We start from the raw sequence: 23,391 nt of genomic DNA, 5'->3' as shown, positions 1-23,391 counted from the left end.
TTCCAGTTCCTTCAACACAACAGGGTATTAGAACAGAGTGTAGCTAATTACATAAGACGTCTTACGTACTAGACCCTATGTACTGTACATTGGAGCAGGCCTATTGGTGGTAGTGGTGGGACCTCCTTGTAGGGCCAAGTACAATGGATAAGCATGACAGAGGCATAGATTAACAGCAGTGGAGGCTGGTGACTTGACAAATGGAGGAGGATGGGAGACCCACGGTATAGGAGCGGACTGCACGGAAACGACAGTGTATTTCCAAAATCGTCAAAGACGTATTATTTTAACCTAAGTGATTATGTGTTATCATCTTAGGCTAAGTAAATACCGGAGGAAAGGGGAAAGCCTACTTGAGGCTCTCAACAGCTCTCTTTAATCAACATTTTTTGGATGATGCGATGGAAGTTATCTAATCATTTGGAATTGTTTTTCGTCATCCCAGAAAAGACAGTCGATAACGTATTGATATGTTCAGCAAGTAAAACATTGTAAAGTGCAATTACCTCTGAAAGCTCCTTGTAGTTGCTCTTGTTGGCAGAACTTTCCCTTTCCCCATGTCCTCTATCCACGCAGCTTTTTCCCAGAAGCTTGAATCTGATGTGGGCATTTATATGCTCCCTGCTTTTGTTTTGCCGTTTAGCTGAACGATCGATGTTCTTCAGGTCACTGTACCCACCTTTCGACCAAGGCTCAGACTTTCCAAAAAGCGGGCTAGCAATACAGGCTTTTATGACAGGCTCCCTGTTTAACCAGCTGTACTTTTGAAACCAGTTGGTTTTGAACAGAGGTCAGAGGTCAACCTTTACTTTAAATTGGCACCTTTTCTGTGTAGCCCAGAGAATGAAAGGGGTTCTTCAACAAAAAGTCCACAACATTTTCGCCAGTGTTGGCCATTCTACCATTCTGGTGGAGAAAACCGCACACTCACGCTGATAGCTAGCTAGCTACTGACGTTAGTAAGGCTAATGTTATTTTAATTTTTAAAATAAATTGCACTAACTGGACACAAAAATGTAGTTTTAAAACCAAGAAAATAATGTATAATATACCTCCTCCGTTTCCTGTAATTTGAAAAAAACTCATTTGAATTGAATAATATCCCCAAAATGCTCAAATATCACTTTTCATCTCTATCCAACAATGTCACAAAGCTTCTCAACACATTGAACCCCCATAATGCTCTGTGGCACAATCCCAATACAACACTAGGTTAATTCTCTGATTATAATTCTGTGTTTGGATGAACAACATGTCAATTCATGCTGCAAAAGCTTTGATTGGTTGCAGGACGTACTCCGGAAGTGGTCATAATTACCATGTATGTTTAAGGGGGTGAGGCCTATGAGCCTCCTAGGTTTTGTATTGAAGTCAATTTAGTGAGAGGAGGACGGAAGCTAGCTGTCCTCCGGCTACACCATGGTGCTACACCATGGTGCTACACCAGACAGTACTGTTGACGTTACTGTAGACCTTCATTGCAATTGTTTGGTGACATATGAATATAGTTTGCATAGCTTTATCTAAACATTATAACTTTTAAATGTTTCTAATGATTTTATTTGTAAGAAATTTCACTGAGGAAGATGGTCCTCCCCTTCCTCCTCTGAGGAGCCTCCACCGATTAACAGTAACCACATATTGTTTTGTTGTTAATTCTACAAAGTAATCCGTAATTTACACTAAAAAGTCACATTCAGAGTATTTAAATGATGGAGAATTAGCCTACATGAGAAGGGGCCACTTGGGGGACATTTTCGGGGTCCCTGTGTCTTCAGATGCACAGACACCCAAATATCACCTGAGTATATTTTAACATGGCCTGTGGATTAACCAGGCACACCATTTCTCTTATTAGTAGTAATAATTTGCCATTGACCTTGAAACATGTTATCATAATGGGGAAACCATTAACTTGAAGAGCATATCAAGATATTATTTCTGAATCAAAAGGTATAACACAAGCTCTCTGGTAGGAGCTCAGCTCTTCGAATCCCCCCTGCCTAGTTTTGCTATCTTCACTTCAGTGTGCAAGGGCTTATTCTGTGGGATTCAAGGCTGCAGATAGAAACAATTTGCAAAGCTGGTAAAATCCCCTATTCTGCAAGACAGAGAACAATGGCTCTTCTATTAACACTCCATTTCTGTCTGGATGTGCTGTGACATTGTGCCCTAACAAATCAGCCCACGGGGGAATCCCAATGTGGTCGTAGTATAAAACGTCTTCTTCTCCTTTCCTACACCAGCGCTGACTGGAAAAAGTGAAAGCAATCATGGTATGGAGGCATTCAATACTTAGCTTTCACTTTCCACATGTTGTCAGATCAGCCGAGAAAAGGAGACGAGGAAGCCTCTTTAGACTATTGGGACCAACTGCTGTCTGGTTGCCATGGTAGCGGACAGTCTTTCCAAGTGTTCTGTGTCTGAGATCCAGTAACCAATTGTAGTTCTTGCTCTGGCAGTTCCTCCCATGGTACACATACATTAGAGAAAAAGACAGGCGCCTAAAATAGTCCCAATCCAATAACATAGACAAGCAACCAGGATGTTGAAACCGTTGGAGTAAATCATGAATTAGAACTGAGATCACCTTTCAGTCCAGTAGCAGCTGGGGAGGCTTTCACCTAAACAAACCTACATGTACATAATACAACCAGGACGTTGAAACCGTTGGAGTAAAACATGAATTAGAACTGAGATCACCTTTCAGTCCAGTAGCAGCTGGGGAGGCTTTCACCTAAACAAACCTACATGTACATAATACAACCAGGACGTTGAAACCGTTGGAGTAAAACATGAATTAGAACTGAGATCACCTTTCAGTCCAGTAGCAGCTGGGGAGGCTTTCACCTAAACAAACCTACATGTACATATTACAACAATACAACCTCGTACCCTGGTACACTGACTCAGTACCGGTACTACTTGTATATAGCCTGTATATAGCCTCATTAATGTTATTTTATTGTGTTACTGTTACATTTTTATCTATTTGTTAATGTTCTTTATTTTGAACTGCATTGTTTGGAAAAGGCTCGTAGGTAAGCATTTCACGGTAAAGTCTACACTTGTTGTACTGAATTTGGCGCATGTGACAAATAACATTTGATTTGATTTGTGTTGTGTGGTTGGAGCCCTGTATATAGCCTGTATATTTTATCCCCTTGTTTTGTGTGTTCTCTCTAGAGTAGATGTGCCTGCTCGGATCTCCCACATTTCCCAGCAGCAATCTTCCCTCCACTTGGATCGCTCCCTTTCAATCAGCTGTCACTCAAATCTCATTAGCATATCCATCACTGTTTTAAAGGGGGGAAAGGCCCATTGGAACAGGCTCCTGTTGGAGGTCTAGGTGGAGTCGTCATGATGGCTGATACCTAGTCTTTTGTCTTTTCCCCCCTTTGTGGTAGGCACTAGTAAAAGGGGCATGGTCTAACACAGGTTAAATAAGTGTATAATGTATACCTATTCAATCCCTTCATCTGTTTGTGGTAATGAGGGAAAAGAGCACAGAAAAGGAAGCCTTGAGATGCAACCCCATGTCTGAAAAGCTCCCCTGAAAGAGCATTGAGATGCACCCCATGTCCCTGGAGGAGGGGAGCACAGATGTGCTGCAGGCGAGAGTCTGTTGAATTAGATAAGAGAAGACAGACGAGACAGTTCTAAGTCATCAATGAGCTCTAATTTACTTCATTTCTCATGTAAAATCAACCTGCTACACATGCTAAGTTTACTTTTATCAAGTACTTAATAGCACCCAGCTTTTCATTTTACGCAATCTACAGTATGTAGCCTACACTTTTGACAGTATTTTGAAAATGTTGAAATGCTTTGAAATTATCTTTGTTGTGATGGTTTGTGAAATTTGAGAATATTTATTGATTTTGGCTCAATCTGTCTGAGAAGTGTCTCTTTTACAGTATTTCAACATCAAGGTGTCCAGAGTTTTTTTCCGTACGTCAACTCTTAACAGATTCTCAGCTGTCAAAAACTCAAAGCTTTGATCTAAATCTTAGAGTAGTCAAACGGAACATCAAAGGTGGGTCGTTTTAGACTAAAAATAAAGATCAGAGCATAAAAAAACCAGTTGTTTCCGTTTCCATTTTAAATTGAATGTATTGGGATGCCAACTGCTTTACCCTTATTAGCTTCATGGTATTACAGTATCATTGAGATGTGAGGCTAACTCATTAGCTTCATGGTATTACAGTATCATTGAGATGTGAGGCTAACTCATTAGCTTCATGGTATTACAGTATCATTGAGATGTGAGGCTAACTCATTAGCTTCATGGTATTACAGTATCATTGAGATTGAGATGTACAGTATCATTGAGAGGCTAACTCATTAGCTTCATGGTATTACAGTATCATTGAGATGTGAGGCTAACTCATTAGCTTCATGGTATTAGCTTCAGTATCATTGAGATGTGAGGCTAACTCATTAGCTTCATGGTATTACAGTATCATTGAGATGTGAGGCTAACTCATTAGCTTCATGATATTACAGCATCATTGAGATGTGAGGCTAACTCATTAGCTTCATGGTATTATAGTATCATTGAGATGTGAGGCTAACTCATTAGCTTCATGGTATTACAGTATCATTGAGATGTGAGGCTAACTCATTAGCTTCATGGTATTACAGTATCATTGAGATGTGAGGCTAACTCATTAGCTTCATGATATTACAGCATCATTGAGATGTGAGGCTAACTCATTAGCTTCATGGTATTATACAGTATCATTGAGATGTGAGGCTAACTCATTAGCTTCATGGTATTACAGTATCATTGAGATGTGAGGCTAACTCATTAGCTTCATGATATTACAGTATCATTGAGATGTGAGGCTAACTCATTAGCTTCATGATATTACAGTATCATTAAGATGTGAGGCTAACTCATTAGCTTCATGGTATTACAGTATCATTGAGATGTGAGGCTAACTCATTAGCTTCATGGTATTACAGTATCATTGAGATGTGAGGCTAACTCATTAGCTTCATGGTATTACAGTATCATTGAGATGTGAGGCTAACTCATTAGCTTCATGGTATTACAGTATCATTGAGATGTGAGGCTAACTCATTAGCTTCATGGTCTTACAGTATCATTGAGATGTGAGGCTAACTCATTAGCTTCATGATATTACAGCATCATTGACATGTGAGGCTAACTCATTAGCTTCATGATATTACAGTATCATTAAGATGTGAGGCTAACTCATTAGCTTCATGGTATTATAGTATCATTGAGATGTGAGGCTAACTCATTAGCTTCATGGTATTATAGTATCATTGAGATGTGAGGCTAACTCATTAGCTTCATGATATTACAGCATCATTGAGATGTGAGGCTTACCCAACCTGACTTATTGGTTACACTTCATGTGTCAGTACCTTTGACAGACCTTTTGATTTATTTAGATGGGATTCATTTTAACAACTGTCTCTAAGTATTCTTTGGTCCAATAATTTGAGTAATTTGGTAAAGGAATTTTGAAGCAGGAAAGTATCAATTAGAAGTATCAACCTCTTTTAATACCCTGGTTTTCACTGATAGGCATTAACATCTACAGTGTTGATGCCCAGCATAGCAGAATTGCTGCCTGTAAAATCAATATTTTTCTTGCCTTGAAGGTCAGTCACTATGTTACCAATTTGTGTGGAAGGGGAAGAGAAATAACAACGTCCAACATGTTGTTTGCGTTTTGTGTGGAAATGTGGAAATATGTTGCGTGCTGACAGTGTTCCCATTTCTCTGTTACAAAGTCAAAGAAAATCCTTCATACTTCATGTGTTGTGAATGATTGAAAACATGTAGTGAATGATTGACAACTATCCTTATTTGCACAGCTGCCACAATAAGCCAAGTTGTCTCATCTATAGTATGTTGTGTAAAGGTTGTTTGCTATCGTTAGTTTGGAATATTTTGCCTTGAATAGTTTTCTTTGAATAGATAGCCTTGAATATTAAACATTGAATAGCTGGCCTTGAATAGTTAGCATTGAATAGTTAGCATTGAATAGTTAGCCTTGAAAAGTCACTGGTCATATTAACAACACCCACCCGTAGCACGCCAGCAGGAATATCTCACTGGTCAACGCCAAAGCAAACATCTCCTTTGACCGCCTTTCCTTTCAGTTCTCTGCTGCCAATGACTGGAAAGAATTGCAAAAATCGCTGAAGTTGGAGACTTCTATCTCCCTCACTAACTTTAAGCATCAGCTATCTGAGCAGCTTACCGATCGATGCACAGCCCATCTGTAAATAGCCCATCTGTAAATAGCCCATCTGTAAACAGCCCATCTGTAAATAGCGCATCTGTAAATAGCCCATCCAATCTACCCGCCTCATCCCCCATATTGTTTTTATTGACTGTTTTTCTCTTTGTACACCAGTATTTCTACTTGCACATTATCATCTGCACATCTATCACTCCAGTGTTAATTTGCTAAGTTGTAATTACTTTGCTACTTTGCCTTATTTATTGCCGTACCTCCTCACGCCATTTGCACACACTGTATATAGACTTTTTCTATTGTGTTATTGACTGTATGTTTGTTTATTCCATGTGTAACTCTGTGGTGTTGTTTGTGTCACACTGCTTTGCTTTATCTTGGCCAGGTCGCAGTTGTAAATGAGAACTTGTTCTCAACTGGCCTACCTGGTTAAATAAAGATTAAATGAAAAAAAAAAATAGTTAGCCTTGAATATTAAGCCTTGAATAGTTAGCATTGAATAGTTAGCCTTGAATATTAAGCCTTGAATAGTTAGCATTGAATAGTTAGCCTTGAATAGTTAGCATTGAATAGTTAGCCTTGAATAGTTAGCATTGAATAGTTAGCCTTGAATAGTTAGCCTTGAATATTAAGCCTTGAATATTAAGCCTTGAATAGTTAGCATTGAATAGTTAGCCTTGAATAGTTAGCATTGAATAGTTAGCCTTGAATAGTTAGCCTTGAATATTAAGCCTTGAATATTAAGCCTTGAATAGTTAGCATTGAATAATTAGCCTTGAATATTAAGCCTTGAATAGTTAGCATTGAAAAGTTAGCCTTGAATATTAAGCCTTGAATAGTTAGCATTGAAAAGTTAGCATTGAATAGTTAGCCTTGAATATTAGGCCTTGAATAGTTGGCATTGAATAGTTAGCATTGAATAGTTAGCATTGAATAGTTAGCATTGAATATTAGGCCTTGAATAGTTGGCATTGAATAGTTAGCATTGAATAGTTAGCCTTGAATATTAAGCCTTGAATATTAAGCCTTGAATAGTTGGCATTGAATAGTTAGCCTTGAATAGTTAGCATTGAATAGTTAGCCTTGAATAGTTAGCATTGAATAGTTAGCCTTGAATAGTTAGCATTGAATAGTTAGCCTTGAATAGTTGGCATTGAATAGTTAGCCTTGAATAGTTAGCCTTGAATAGTTAACCTTGAAAAATTAGGCTCATAGGTCATAGAATAGTATTTGGATTTATTAAGAAGCAAGACAGCAGCTACTCTTCCTGGGGTCCAGCAAAATTAAGGGAATTATACAATTTAAAAATCATTACAATACATCCACAACACATTAAGTGTGTGCCCTCAGGCCACTACTCTACTACCACATATCTACAATACACAATTGTGTTATCGTGTGTGTGTGTGTGCATGTGTCTGTGCCTGTTTGTGTTTCTTCACAGTCCCCGCTGTTCCATAAGGTGTGTTTTTTATCTCTTTTTTTAAATAAAAATGTACCGCTTGCATGAGTTACTTGATGTGGAATAGAGTTCCATGTAGTCATGGTTCTATGTGGTTCTGTATAGACAGGGAATGTGTAGACATTCACAGTGTAAGTGGACCACTCCCTGTGATAACCAGCTTCCTTGCTCAGCTGCATCTTACAGGAGAGAGAGGAGGGGACGGATGGTAGAGAGAAAAATGTGTCAGAATGTGATGAGAACGAGAGGTCCAGAGAGGAAAGGGCTAGCAGTCCTACAACTGCAGGAGAGAGGAAGACGAGGAAGGTCCACTGTGCTTCCTCCCAAGGTCATTATTAAGAGGACATGGAGAGAGGGATGGAGAGACAGGGATGGAGAGACAGGGAGAGAGGGAGGTGGAGAGACGGAGAGAGGGATGGAGAGACAGGGAGAGAGAGATGGAGAGACGGAGAGAGGGATGGAGAGACAGGGAGAGAGGGATGGAGAGAGGGATGGAGAGACAGGGAGAGAGGTATAGAGAGACAGGGAGAGAGGGAGGTAGAGACAGGGAGAGAGGGAGGTGGAGACAGGGAGAGAGGGAGGTAGAGACAGGGAGAGAGGGATGGAGAGACAGGGAGAGAGGGATGGAAAGACAGGGAGAGAGGCAGGGAGAGAGAGATGGAGAGACATGGAGAGAGGGAGGTAGAGACAGGGAGAGAGGGATGGAGAGACAGGGAGAGAGGGAGGTGGAGACAGGGAGAGAGGGATGGAGAGACAGGGAGAGAGGGAGGTGGAGACAGGGAGAGAGGGATGGAGAGACAGGGAGAGAGGCAGGGAGAGGGGGATGGAGAGACAGGGAGAGAGGCAGGGAGAGGGGGATGGAGAGACAGGGAGAGAGGCAGGGAGAGAGGGATGGAGAGACAGGGAGAGAGGGAGGTAGAGACAGGGAGTGAGGGATGGAGAGACAGGGAGAGAGGGAGGTGGAGACAGGGAGAGAGGGATGGAGAGACAGGGAGAGAGGCAGGGAGAGGGGGATGGAGAGACAGGGAGAGAGGCAGGGAGAGAGATGGAAACAGGGAGAGAGGCAGGGAGAGAGAGATGGAGATGGAAACAGAGAGAGAGGGAGGTGGAGAGAGGCAGGGAGAGAGATGGAAACAGGGAGAGAGGCAGGGAGAGAGAGATGGAGATGGAAACAGAGAGAGAGGGAGGTGGAGAGAGGCAGGGAGAGAGAGATGGAAACAGGGAGAGAGGCAGGGAGAGGGGGATGGAGAGACAGGGAGAGAGAGGCAGGGAGAGAGAGATGGAAACAGGGAGAGAGGCAGGGAGAGAGAGATGGAAACAGAGAGAGAGGCAGGGAGAGAGAGATGGAAACAAGGAGAGAGGCAGGGAGAGAGAGATGGAGATGGAAACAGAGAGAGAGGGAGGTGGAGAGAGGGGTTGAATTTCCTGTTTTTATGGGTTGAATTTCCTCCAAAGTGGAAAGAAATGAGATCATGCACTGAACTCCAATACAAACAGGCAAAGTGATTTGAGACAGAAAGCAACATTGGTAATGGGTTCTCTTGTCATTTTAATTTTAAGGGTTATTTCAATTACATTGTTTGATTTATTTCTGCCCCATATAAAATAACAAATAAAAATACAAACTTTTGCAAGTGAATTACATAATACAGTAAAATATCCTGTAACCATTCTCTCTGTAATGTATTTTCACAGGAAGACAAAACATCAAATAAGGCTGCATGACTTTAGGTTAGGATACAACTAAAGCACCAAAGCACAGCAATGCCTTTCATCCACACGTCCATGTTATTGTCTGGACATGCAGTGGGCGATACAGGCTGCGTTTACACAGGCAGCCCAATTCTGATCTTATGCCCAGTTATGCCCAGTTATGAGTTGGTCAAAAGAGCAATTCTTAGCAAAAGATCAGAATTAGTCTGCCTGCGTAAATGCAGCCTTAGTCATGTGTTAGCGAGTTGTTATTCCAGACCCCTTTGACTCATTGTGTTTGGCATTTCATCACAGTTCAAAATGACGTCACAACATTTACATTCAAGTGCTTTTATCAGTTGAAATATCAAAATGTCTCCTTCATCCTTTTTATTTTCCTCGGCTGGTAGACTGATGTCCTGTCTGGGCTCGATAAAGACCAGCCGTTTCGTCTATCAGATATCTAATAGACGTTTGATTGTGTGGCATATTCCAAACCCTCAATTAGCATCAGTGAGATTTCACAGTCATGAACCCAATACAGTCATGAACCCAATACATTCATGAACCCAATACAGTCATGAACCCAATACATTCATGAACCCAATACATTCATGAACCCAATACATTCATGAACCCAATACATTCATGAACCCAATACAGTCATGAACCCAATACATTCATGAACCCAATACAGTCATGAACCCAATACATTCATGAACCCAAGGTTCAATTCTCATCTATATTGTGTGGCATATTCCAAACCCTCATTTAGGTTGGGTGGAGGTCTGTGAATGCTTTTAAACCAACCTGATCTATCCATTCACAAGCCACACAATAATACTGTATGGTGAAAGGTTGAAACATGTTCTTGCAGTTTGAAACCAACAAAGTAGATTTTGTTGTATTACAGGAGTTGTGTATACTGTCACTATACAACCTTTTGAAAAATGTGAATTTAGATTGGAGGAGAAATGTAGAAGACAGTTAGACCTACTGGGTCGCTGGTCCTGCTAAAAGAACAGTCCCAACTGTTCTAATGGCAGTACTTTCTCTCCGTCTGGCATTTGTACGGTGTAATTTGAGTTACCACACTGCTACCAGCAGAATCCCTCTCATCCTCTCATGTCACGTCTGTTTTGTTAGTCGTACAACTATGTGACACAAGTTGCGCAAAGAGAGATACTATCGAGCACTTCCGCCGAACAATTGAAACACTCTTGAAAAACCATTATGCGTTGCAGGGAATGAGCTCCCTCACTTCTCATCTGTGTGAGTTCAAGCTGTTTATATGCTGATTCAGTACCACCACTTATCAGCAGTGACGACATGCCGGCTCTCTGGCAGGAGACTGTTTCTGTTCCACTTGATACTTCCATTCATACTCTACAACCTGGACAGCTTTGTACAACTCTCTACTGTACACTCATCATTTTGCTCCTCTCCCTGGGGGAAACCCAGTCGAGGTAGAGCTGTGGTACTGATCTAGTGCGTAGTACTACTGGCGTATTATACTTTCATTAAACTGTAATGGAGTGTTTCTCAGAAATACCTGAAAAACAGATGTCTGTAGATCAAAGTGAAATACTTCCTAGAGTATTTATGTTTTGGAGAATGCATCAGAGACCACAGAAATGTTTAATAAGAATGGTTAGCTTACTACTTCATAAACCACATAAACCATGAAATCTTACTGTACTGCCCAGTGGTTAAATATGATGTCAACCACAGCCATTCTTGGAAGCCAAATGCAGCATGTGCCATAGAACTAGAATCCATAGAACAAGCCTCCCTATTCAAGTCAATGATGGCATAATGGGTGGATTCAATTTCTATGGTATTTGCCACATAGTTTTGGTTACTGCGGTTACCGTGTTCCTAAAATGGAACCTTTGATCATTCGTTTATGTCCAGGAATCTGTCTCTGGAGAAATGTACAGTCTAGTGAACATGTTTTGTAATTGGAGAAATGTACAGTCTAGTTAATATGTTTAGTCCCTAGAGAAATGTACAGTCTAGTGAACATGTTTAGTCCCTGGAGAAATGTACAGTCTAGTGAACATGTTTAGTATCTGTCCCTGGATAAATGTATAGTCTAGTGAACATGTTTAGTCCCTAGAGAAATGTACAGTCTAGTGAACATGTTTAGTCCCTGGAGAAATGTACAGTCTAGTGAACATGTTTAGTCCCTGGAGAAATGTACAGTCTAGTGAACATGTTTAGTATCTGTCCCTGGAGAAATGTACAGTCTAGTGAACATGTTTAGTATCTGTCCCTGGAGAAATGTACAGTCTAGTGAACATGTTTAGTCCCTGGAGAAATGTACAGTCTAGTGAACATGTTTAGTGTCTGTCCCAGGAGAAATGTACAGTCTAGTGAACATGTTTAGTCCCTGGAGAAATGTACAGTCTAGTGAACATGTTTAGTATCTGTCCCAGGAGAAATGTACAGTCTAGTGAACATGTTTATTATCTGTCCCAGGAGAAATGTACAGTCTAGTGAACATGTTTAGTCCCTGGAGAAATGTACAGTCTAGTGAACATGTTTAGTATCTGTCCCAGGAGAAATGTACAGTCTAGTGAACATGTTTAGTCCCTGGAGAAATGTACAGTCTAGTGAACATGTTTAGTGTCTGTCCCAGGAGAAATGTACAGTCTAGTGAACATGTTTAGTATCTGTCCCTGGAGAAATGTACAGTCTAGTGAACATGTTTAGTCCCTGGAGAAATGTACAGTCTAGTGAACATGTTTAGTCCCTGGAGAACTGTACAGTCTAGTGAACATGTTTAGTCCCTGGAGAAATGTACAGTCTAGTGAACATGTTTAGTCCCTGGAGAAATGTACAGTCTAGTGAACATGTTTAGTCCCTGGAGAAATGTACAGTCTAGTGAACATGTTTTGTAATTGGAGAAATGTACAGTCTAGTGAACATGTTTAGTATCTGGAGAAATGTACAGTCTAGTGAACATGTTTAGTATCTGTCCCTGGAGAAATGTACAGTCTAGTGAACATATTTAGTCCCTGGAGAAATGTACAGTCTAGTGAACATGTTTAGTGTCTGTCCCTGGAGAAATGTACAGTCTAGTGAACATGTTTAGTCCCTGGAGAAATGTACAGTCTAGTGAACATGTTTAGTCCCTGGAGAAATGTACAGTCTAGTGAACATGTTTTGTAATTGGAGAAATGTACAGTCTAGTTAATATGTTTAGTCCCTGGAGAAATGTACAGTCTAGTGAACATGTTTAGTCCCTAGAGAAATGTATAGTCTAGCGAAACCACAATGTTTGGTTAGTTACTGTATGTTCAGTATGTATATATGCCTACATTACTTGCATACAAGTGAGCCTCCCTGTAGCATGTATTTCATCAGATGTTTTTGGACTTGGGAACTTTTCTTTCACCATGCATTTTGGGGAAAAACAAACAGTATTTCTGATTGACTTTTGAGTTTGTAGATTCTTGTTGCACTGTGCAGACAGCCTTTCTTCCTCTCGGTCTCTGTGGGCTTTAGCCAGGAGTCAGTGAAATGGTTTGAGGACAGTGACATTTACCCTGTCCTTTAGGGACATTTAGCAACATTAGCGCATATTGATGGATGGTACAGATTTTTAGCTTGACTGTCAAGTAAAGTCCTCTCAATAAAGAGAATGTCCAGAGAGCTATTATTCTAACTTAGCATGGCTTCTTCACAGAGCACATCCCACAGACATGGATGAGCCTCAAATTGTATGATCGATGTGGGAACCAGAGCTTGAAGGCTTTTGCAAGTTAAAACGCCCCTGAGTCTAAAGCAAATAAGGGTTTAAACAGTCTCTCTCTCTCTCCGTTTATCACTTCTCTGCAGCAATCTCCGTTGTATATCACTCCAAGGTCGACAGCTCGCCAGCCAGCCGCATGGTAGTGTTGTATGGTATCGCATGGTAGTGTTGTATGGTATCGTATGGTGGTGTTGTATGGTATCGTATGGTAGTGTTGTATGGTATCGCATGGTAGTGTCGCATGGTAGTGTTGTATGGTATCGTATGGTAGTGTTGTATGGTATCGTATGGTAGTGTTGTATGGTATCGTATGGTAGTGTTGTATGGTATCGTATGGTAGTGTTGTATGGTATCGCATGGTAGTGTTGTATGGTATCGTATGGTAGTGTTGTATGGTATCGTATGGTAGTGTTGTATGGTATCGCATGGTAGTGTTGTATGGTATCGTATGGTAGTGTTGTATGGTATCGCATGGTAGTGTTGTATGGTATCGCATGGTAGTGTTGTATGGTATCGCATGGTAGTGTTGTATGGTATCGTATGGTAGTGTTGTATGGTGTCGTATGGTAGTGTTGTATGGTGGTGTTGTAGTGTTGTATCGCATGGTAGTGTTGTATGGTATCGTATGGTAGTGTTGTATGGTATCGTATGGTAGTGTTGTATGGTATCGTATGGTAGTGTTGTATGGTATCGTATGGTAGTGTTGTATGGTATCGCATGGTAGTGTTGTATGGTATCGCATGGTAGTGTTGTATGGTATCGCATGGTAGTGTTGTATGGTATCGCATGGTAGTGTTGTATGGTATCGCATGGTAGTGTTGTATGGTATCGTATGGTAGTGTTGTATGGTATCGCATGGTGGTGTTGTATGGTATCGCATGGTAGTGTTGTATGGTATCGCATGGTAGTGTTGTATGGTATCGCATGGTAGTGTTGTATGGTATCGCATGGTGGTGTTGTATGGTGTCGCATGGTGGTGTTGTATGGTATCGTATGGTGGTGTCGTATGGTAGTGTCGTATGGTAGTGTTGTATGGTATCGCATGGTAGTGTCGTATGGTAGTGTCGTATGGTAGTGTTGTATGGTATCGTATGGTAGTGTTGTATGGTATCGCATGGTAGTGTTGTATGGTATCGCATGGTGGTGTTGTATGGTATCGTATGGTAGTGTTGTATGGTATCGTATGGTAGTGTTGTATGGTATCGTATGGTAGTGTTGTATGGTATCGCATGGTAGTGTTGTATGGTATCGCATGGTAGTGTTGTATGGTATCGTATGGTAGTGTTGTATGGTATCGTATGGTAGTGTTGTATGGTATCGTATGGTAGTGTTGTATGGTATCGTATGGTAGTGTTGTATGGTATCGTATGGTAGTGTTGTATGGTATCGCATGGTAGTGTCACATGGTAGTGTTGTATGGTGTCGCATGGTAGTGTTGTATGGTAGTGTTGTATGGTAGTGTTGTATGGTAGTGTCGTATGGTAGTGTTGTATGGTAGTGTTGTATGGTAGTGTTGTATGGTAGTGTTGCATGGTAGTGTTGTATGGTAGTGTTGTATGGTATCGTATGGTAGTGTTGTATGGTAGTGTTGTATGGTAGTGTTGTATGGTAGTTGGCATGGCGTGATCCTGGACAACACCCTGTCGTTCTCAACTAACATCAAGGCGGTGGCCCGTTCTTGTAGGTTCATGCTCTACAACATCCGCAGAGTACGACCCTGCCTCACACAGGAAGCGGCGCAGGTCCTAATCCAGGCACTTGTCATCTCCCGTCTGGATTACTGCAACTCGCTGTTGGCTGGGCTCCCTGCCTGTGCCATTAAACCCCTACAACTCATCCAGAACGCCGCAGCCCGTCTGGTGTTCAACCTTCCCAAGTTCTCTCACGTCACCCCGCTCCTCCGCTCTCTCCACTGGCTTCCAGTTGAAGCTCGCATCCGCTACAAGACCATGGTGCTTGCCTACGGAGCTGTGAGGGGAACGGCACCTCAGTACCTCCAGGCTCTGATCAGGCCCTACACCCAAACAAGGGCTCTGCGTTCATCCACCTCTGGCCTGCTCGCCTCCCTACCACTGAGGAAGTACAGTTCCCGCGCAGCCCAGTCAAAACTGTTCGCTGCTCTGGCCCCCCAATGGTGGAACAAACTCCCTCACGACGCCAGGACAGCGGAGTCAATCACCACCTTCCGGAGACACCTGAAACCCCACCTCTTTCAGGAATACCTAGGATAGGATAAAGTAATCCTTCTCACACCCCCCTTAAAAGATTTAGATGCACTATTGTAAAGTGGCTGTTCCACTGGATGTCTTAAGGTGAACGCACCAATTTGTAAGTCGCTCTGGATAAGAGCGTCTGCTAAATGACATAAATGTAAATAAATGACATAAATGTAAATGTAGTGTTGTATGGTAGTGTTGTATGGTAGTGTTGTATGGTATCGTATGGTAGTGTTGTATGGTAGTGTTGTATGGTAGTGTTGTATGGTAGTGTCGTATGGTAGTGTTGTATGGTAGTGTCGCATGGTAGTGTTGTATGGTAGTGTTGTATGGTAGTGTTGTATGGTGTCGCATGGTAGTGTTGTATGGTAGTGTTGTATGGTAGTGTTGTATGGTAGTGTCGTATGGTAGTGTTGTATGGTAGTGTTGTATGGTAGTGTTGTATGGTAGTGTCGTATGGTAGTGTCGTATGGTAGTGTTGTATGGTAGTGTTGTATGGTATCGTATGGTAGTGTTGTATGGTAGTGTTGTATGGTAGTGTTGTATGGTAGTGTCGTATGGTAGTGTCGTATGGTAGTGTTGTATGGTAGTGTTGTATGGTAGTGTTGTGTTTAGTTGCAGGCAGCACACTTGTTTCTTCACACCATTTAATCCATTGAATTAAAGCACATTTCGGTAAACTATTTCTCATTCCAACTACTTGTCACAGGGAGATTGACAGGTGACTCAAGGTGCTTCTAACACCTGGAACAGTAACTGACAGACCCTGGAGCCCATAAGGCAGCCCATTTCTCCCTCGGCCAGCAGATGAAGAGTTCATAAAGCCAGGATAAAGAATGTATCTGTCCCACACGGTTGGATGGACAGTAGTTCTTTGGGGTTTACAGAAGACTTACAGTCCTATGTCGATAGAGCAGCAGTTGGTGTTTAGGACCGTGACACACAGATAAGAGAAGAGTAACAGAGAAGAGTAACCTGCAATCGGAATAGACAGAGAGTCTAGAGTACAAGGTCTTCCAGGCAATTGTACAGAACAATACATTGTGTTCCATACAAGCCTGGCATAATTCTCTTTCACATTGGAAGTAGGTATCTCTCCATAATTTGTAAATTAAACTGACATTTGTTTATGGCTGTAAATACTTTGTCTGCTTCATTTAGTTGATTGAGGTTTATGAGAGAGCCTGATCAGAAGTGAAAAGGACTCATTTGAGCATTGTCGTTTATTGCATTAAAAAAACAATTAAAGCTGTAATTCAGATGTGTCCTCTGTGAGTGGCGTAGTTACTAAACACCACAGGAATAGTTTGAAGAAGATTTTTTGTTGTGAAAGGAAATCTGAGGTTTTCTGTTCACCTTCAGGTATTTCACCTGATATTTATACCACTTGTCTAACCCAGAGCCTTTAGTCCAAATCTGAGGCGAATGTAACCCCGTGACATCATCTTCTGGGCAAGAGTTATGATTTTTGTCTGTTGTGTGGCTAAAGTATTGTTTGTTAAATAAACTCAAATGTTTTTTATATCAATAATACTTCAGGAGATAAGCGTCAAACCTGACAAAATAATATATTTTAAAAAATGTGTTTATACATGTAGTTCTCCTTTAAATGTGCCAACCATCCCTCTTACTTCTGTCTCCGCAGGTAAGCAGTAGAATGGTGTCCGGGGAGGCAGGTGGGCACAGCTACCTGGTGGCGTGCTGGCAGCCCATCCTGGTCCTAATGCTGGGCACTGTCCTCTCCGGCTCCACCACCGGCTGCCCGTCCCGCTGTGAGTGTAATGCTCAGGAACGTTCCGTGGTGTGCCATCGACGGAGGCTGGCCTCGTTTCCCGAGGGCATCCCCATCGAGACGAAACTACTGGACCTCAGCAAGAACCGTCTGAAAAGCCTGGGGCCTGAGGAGTTCATCAACTACCCACAGCTGGAGGAGCTGCAGCTCAATGAGAACAATATCTCTTCCATGGAGCCCGGGGCTTTTAGCAACCTTGTCGGCTTGCGGACTCTGGGGCTGCGCAACAACCAGCTTAAGCTAATCCAGTTGGGAGTGTTCACAGGCCTCAGCAACCTCACCCAGCTGGACATTAGCGAGAACAGAATTGTCATCCTGCTGGACTACATGTTCCAGGAGCTGTACAATCTGAAGGCTCTGGAAGTCGGCGATAACGACCTGGTGTTCATCTCTCACCGAGCGTTCCACGGCCTCAGCAGCCTGGAACAGCTGACCATGGAGCGGTGCAACCTGACCTCGGTGCCCACTGAGGCCCTGAGCCATCTGCACAACCTGCTGTCGCTGCGACTACGCCACCTCACCGTCAATGCTGTCAGGGATTACTCCTTCAAGAGGCTGGAACGCCTGAGGGTGTTAGAGATCTCCTACTGGCCCTACCTGGACACCATGACCTCCAAATGCCTGTACGGCCTCAACATCACCTCCCTGACCATCACAAACTGTAACCTCACTGCCATCCCTTACCAGGCCATCCGACACCTTGGGCACCTTCTCTTTCTCAACTTGTCTTTTAATCCCATTCACACGGTGGAGGGGAACAAGCTGCACAATCTAATGAGGCTCCAGGCCTTCCACTTGGTAGGAGGGAGATTAGCCACAATTGAGCCCTACTCCTTCCGGGGCTTGAACCATCTCCGAGTCCTCAACGTATCCAGCAATAGCCTGAGCACCCTGGAGGAATCTGTGTTTCACTCCGTGGGGAACCTGGAGACCCTGGCACTGTACGGGAACCCACTGGCCTGCGACTGCCGACTGCTCTGGGTCTTCCGTCGCCGCTGGAGGCTCAACTTCAACCGGCAGCAGCCCTCCTGCTCTTTGCCCGAGGCCGTGCAGGGCAAGGAGTTCAAAGACTTCCCCGACATACTCCCCTCCAATTCCTTCACCTGCCAGAAGTCCAGGATACAAGACCACAAGGCACTGCAGAGGCACGTAGACGAGGGCACAACGGTCCATTACACATGCCAGGCGGACGGCGACCCAGCCCCCGTGATCATGTGGCTGTCCCCCAAGAAGCAGTTCATCACCACCAAGTCCGTGGGGCGTCTCAGCGTGTCCCCCGAGGGCACGCTAGAGGTGCGCTACGCCCAGATCCAGGACAACGGTACCTACCTGTGCATCGCCAGCAACGCCGCAGGGAATGACACCAAGCCTGCCCACCTGCATGTGCACAGCTACTCGCCCAACTGGCCGCACCAGCCCAACAAGACGTTTGCTTTCATCTCCAACCAGCCCAGCGAGGACGGGGCCAACGGGACCCTGGCCCAGGTTCCCTTCCCATTCGACGTGAAGACTCTGATCATCGCCACCACCATGGGATTTATCTCGTTCCTCGGCGTCGTCCTCTTCTGTCTCGTCATCCTCTTCCTCTGGAGCAGAGGAAAAGGCAACGTCAAGCCAAACATAGAGATTGAGTATGTACCGCGTAAGGCGGAGGCAGGTGAGAGTAGTCCAACCGGCGATGCGCCACGTAAATTCAACATGAAAATGATGTGAGACTCAAGCTTACTGACTTCAAAATGAGGGTGGACACACTATATTCTCTTTAAATATATGTGGAATTTATGAGAGATAGACATCTTGATACTATACCCAAGACTGTTTTACCTTCAGGGACTGAATCTTAAACAGCGTGTTGGAGTGTTGGATTTAAAAGTATTCAAATCTCTGTGTGTTTTTATGGGCAATAGTCATAAAGAAAATAAGCCAGTCATGTTTTATGCTCCTTTCAACCTGAAAAGGGAGATTGTCTTTATCTGGTCTTTTGATTATTTTATTTTCTCTGTGTCTTGTTCTTCTTACCATGTACAATGAGCAAAGGAATGGTCGCAATACCACTTAAAGGGGTAGTTCACAAAAATACTGAAATTGACAGCAGCAACGGTAAGAGGAATATCATGTCAATTTGTTTGAACTATACCTTTAATGGTTATGGGTTTTGAGCATATTACTGTATTATGAGCAGGCGCAATTCAAGCAATGTACGTACAGTGCATTCGGAAAGTATTCAGACCCCCTTGATTTTTTCCAAATGTTGTTACGTTAAAGCCTTATTCTAAAATGGATTAAATAGTTTTTTTTAACTCATCAATGTACACACAACACCCGATAATAACAAAGCAAAAACAGGTTTTCAGGCCCTTTACTCAGTAAACACCGGTATTTGGGGAGTTTTTCCCATTCTTCTCTGCAGATCCTCTCAAGCTCTGTCACGTTGGATGGTGAGCGTCGCTGCACAGCTATTTTCAGGTCTCTACAGAGATGTTCGATGGGGTTCAAGTCCAGGCTCTGGCTGGGCCACTCAAGGACATTCTGAGACTTGTCCCGAAGCCACTCCTGCGTTGTCTTTGCTGTGTGCTTAGGGTCATTGTCCTGTTGGAAGGTGAACCTTCACCCCAGTCGAGGTCCTGAATGCTGTGGAGCAGGTTTTCATCAAGGATCTCTTTGTACTTTGCTCCGTTCATCTTTGCCTCGATCCTGATTAGTCTCCCAGTTTCTGCTGCTGAAAAAAATCACCACAGCATGATGCTGCCACCACCATGCTTCACCGTCGGGATGGTGCCATGTTTCCTCCACACGTGACGCTTGCCATTCAGGCCAAAGAGAGTGTTTAGGTGCCTTTGGCAAACTACAAGCCGGCTGTCATGTGCCTTTTACTGAGGAGTGACTTCCGTCGGGCCACCGTACCATAAAGGCCTGATTGGTGGAGTGCTGCACAGATGGTTGTCCTTCTGGAAGGTTCTCCCATCACCACAGAGGAACTCTGTCAGAGTGACCATCGGGTTCTTGGTCACTTCCCTGACCAAGGCACTTCTCCCCCCATTGCTCAGTTTGGCAGTGAGGCCAGCTCTAGGAAGAGTCTTGGTGGTGCCAAACCTCTTCCATTTACGAAAGATGGAGGCCACTGTGTTCTTGCAATGCTGCAGAAATGTTTGGTATCCTTCCCCAGATCTGTGCCTTGACACAATCCTGTCTCTGAGCTCTACGGACAATTCCTTCGACCTCATGACTCGGTTTTTGCTCTGACATACACTGTCAACTGTGCGACCTTATATAGACAGGTGTGTGCCCTTCCAAATCATGTCCAATCAATTGAATTTACCACACGTTGACGACAATCAAGTTGGAGAAACATCTCAAGGATGATAAATAGAAACAGGATGCAAATAATTTTTTGAATTTGAATACATTTTCAAAAAATTCTAAAAACCTATTTTCGCTTTGTCATTATGGGGTATTGTGATGTCATTATGGGGTATTGTGATGTCATTATGGGGTATTGTGATGTCATTATGGGGTATTGTGATGTCATTATGGGGTATTGTGTGTAGATTGATTAAGATTTTTATTTATTTAATCCATTTTAGAATAAGGCTGTAACGTAACAAAATGTGGAAAAAGTCAAGGGGTCTGAATACTTTTCGAATGCACTTAAGAGATAAAAGTAAGCTAGAAAGGCATAGAATGGCATATTCTAAGTTGTAAAACAATATATATATTATGCTTGACAATCATCAAAATCACAAAGGTCATCGGTATAAATCACGGAATAAGTACAATGTAAAATATCAGCAATGAAGTTAGGGTCCTCTGATGCCATTTTGTCTACTTAATGTGCAGTGGCTCAAATCCTTTCCTAGCAAACTAGGAACATTCCCTGAACATTAGCTAAGATTCCCCTTAAGTTCTAGTTAGGGTCTTAGGATGATTAACATCCCAAAAACATTCAAATAATGTTTTTGTTAACAAAATCATTTTGTACAATTTTTTTTTTTTTTAATGAAATATCCTTGGAATGTTCTCCTAACATTCCCTAAAATGTTGTGCACAACATCTGTAAGAAACACCACAGAACGTTCCCCAAACGTTCTCATTAGGTTACCAGGTAATGTAATAACACAATGTAGCAGTAATGGTTTTTACAACATACGGCCGCAACAAAATATGAGAGCATCGTTCTGGGAACATGCTGTGCAAAATGCAAACGTTTTATACAAACATTGTATAACCATCAGCACAAGTGGACAGTTTTTTTGTGTTATGAGAACATTTGCCGCAACGTAACAAATGTTCTGGGAACTTTCACAAAATTAATTTTGGTTTGCTGGGTTGTTTGTATAATCACAAACATGCTTCAAATGATAAGTGTGATATTCAATTTGAAGCCCTATGTTTTCTTTGTCAGTGTGTTCTCCTGTTTGCAGTGATCAGGAACCAGTTGTTGTAAAACAGTTGATGTGTTAACAGGGTTTTATGTGGTGAAATACATTTTACAGCCATAGTCTGCTCTGAAAGTAATGTGTTCATAAACCCTTAAACCGCCGGTTATGAAATCATGGACGGAATGGGAGCATATTAAAACAATAAAGTTTTATACAGTAATTGTATTAATTTTTGATGCTATTCCACTCAAGCACATTGAAAGGGCACCAAATGGGTCTATTTGCCTGCTGTATCTCCCCGAGTGTGAACAAGCCTCGGATTTCAGGTCTCAGAGTTGGTTTTCTCCCTTTTGTATGCGGCAGCCTAGCCAGATGGGGGATGCTATAACCAGTTCATTCTTTCATGCTGTGAGTGCAGCTGTGAATCATTTACAGGGGATGACGTTGCTATGAGAACACCAGAAGAAGCCAATATGAAACTGTGTCATCCTGACACTCTAGGAGTTGAACACGAAAGGATATTATTGGAGTTGATCCTGCTACAGTATCAGAGGCCAGGAAGGAGCTATGAAATGTAGCTAGCAGTGGTTCCCAAACTTTTTATAGTCCCGTACCCCTTCAAACATTCAGCCTCCAGCTCCAGCACCACTCTCAAATGTTTGTTTTTTTGCCATCATTGTAAGGCTGCCACACACACACTATACGATACATTCATTAAACACAATCATTCGTTTTTGTCTCAACCCGGCTCGTGGGAAGTCATAAAGAGCTCTTATAGGACCAGGTCACAAATAATAATATAATAATAATCAATCATTTTGCTCTTTGTTTAACCATCTTACATTAAAAAAAATGTACTTGTTTATCGAAATTGTGAATAACTCACCACAGGTTAAGGTTGTGCTTGAAGGATGCACATAACTCTGCAATGTTGGGTTGTATTGGAGAGTCTCAGTCTTAAATCATTTCCCACACACAGTCTGTGCCTGTATTTAGTTGTCATGCTAGTGAGGGCCGAGAATCCACTTTCACATAGGTACGTGGTTGCAAAGGGCATCAGTGTCTTAACAGCGTGATTTGCCAAGTCAAGAAACTCTGAGTGCAGTCCTTTCCAGGAATCTAGCAGTGGCTTCTGATTAAATTACATTTTCACAGAACCGCTTGTTGCAATTTCGATGAGGCTCTCTTGTTGAGATATGGGTAAGTGGACTGGAGGCAGAGTATGAAAGGGGATAACGAATCCAGTTGTTTGTGTTGTCCGTTTCTGGAAAGTACCTGTGTAATTGTGCATCCAACTCACTCAGGTGCTTCGCTATATCACATTTGACATTGTCAGTAAACCGTAGTTCATTTGCACACAAAAAATCATACAATAACGGAAAGGACCTGTTTGTTGTCCTTGTTAATGCAGACAGAGAAGAACTCCAACTTCTTAATCATAGCCTCAATTTGGTCCCGCACATTGAATAGTTGTGGAGAGTCCCTGTAATCCTAGATGCAGGTCATTCAGGTGAGAAAAAACATCACCCAGATAGGCCAGTCATTTGAGAAACTTGTCATCGTGCAAGCAGTCAAACGAGCAGTCAGCTCGTTTCTCTATTTAAAAAATGTCAATACTTTGCCCCTTGATAACCAGCGCACTTCTGTATGTAAAAGTATGTTGTAAAATCGTTACATGGTTGCTGCCTACATCATTGCATAGTGCAGAAAATACACGAGAGATCAGGGGCCTTGCTTTAACAAAGTTAACCATTTTCACTGTAGTGTTGAAAACGTCTTTCAAGCTGTCAGCAAGAGCCTCTCGATGGACGCTGCAGTGTACCCAAGAGCCTCTCGATGGACGCTGCAGTGTAC

General features: G+C 42.5%; 1 protein-coding gene across 1 annotated transcript in view; it reads left to right on the top strand.

Moving 5' to 3' along the window:
* lingo1b (leucine rich repeat and Ig domain containing 1b) overlaps positions 1-21,757 on the top strand; it is a 31,984-nt gene extending 10,227 nt beyond the window's left edge. The window contains exon 2 of the mRNA XM_065012387.1: positions 17,012-21,757. Coding sequence (XP_064868459.1) covers positions 17,012-18,871 — 1,860 coding nt within the window. The 3' untranslated portion in view covers positions 18,872-21,757. The remainder of the gene's footprint in view (positions 1-17,011) is intronic.
* Positions 21,758-23,391: the final 1,634 nt, after the last annotated feature.

This window comes from Oncorhynchus nerka, linkage group LG27 (assembly GCF_034236695.1).
Source record: "Oncorhynchus nerka isolate Pitt River linkage group LG27, Oner_Uvic_2.0, whole genome shotgun sequence".
NCBI classification, from domain to species: Eukaryota; Metazoa; Chordata; class Actinopteri; order Salmoniformes; family Salmonidae; genus Oncorhynchus; species Oncorhynchus nerka.
This window is presented reverse-complemented; position numbering and strand designations above follow the sequence as displayed.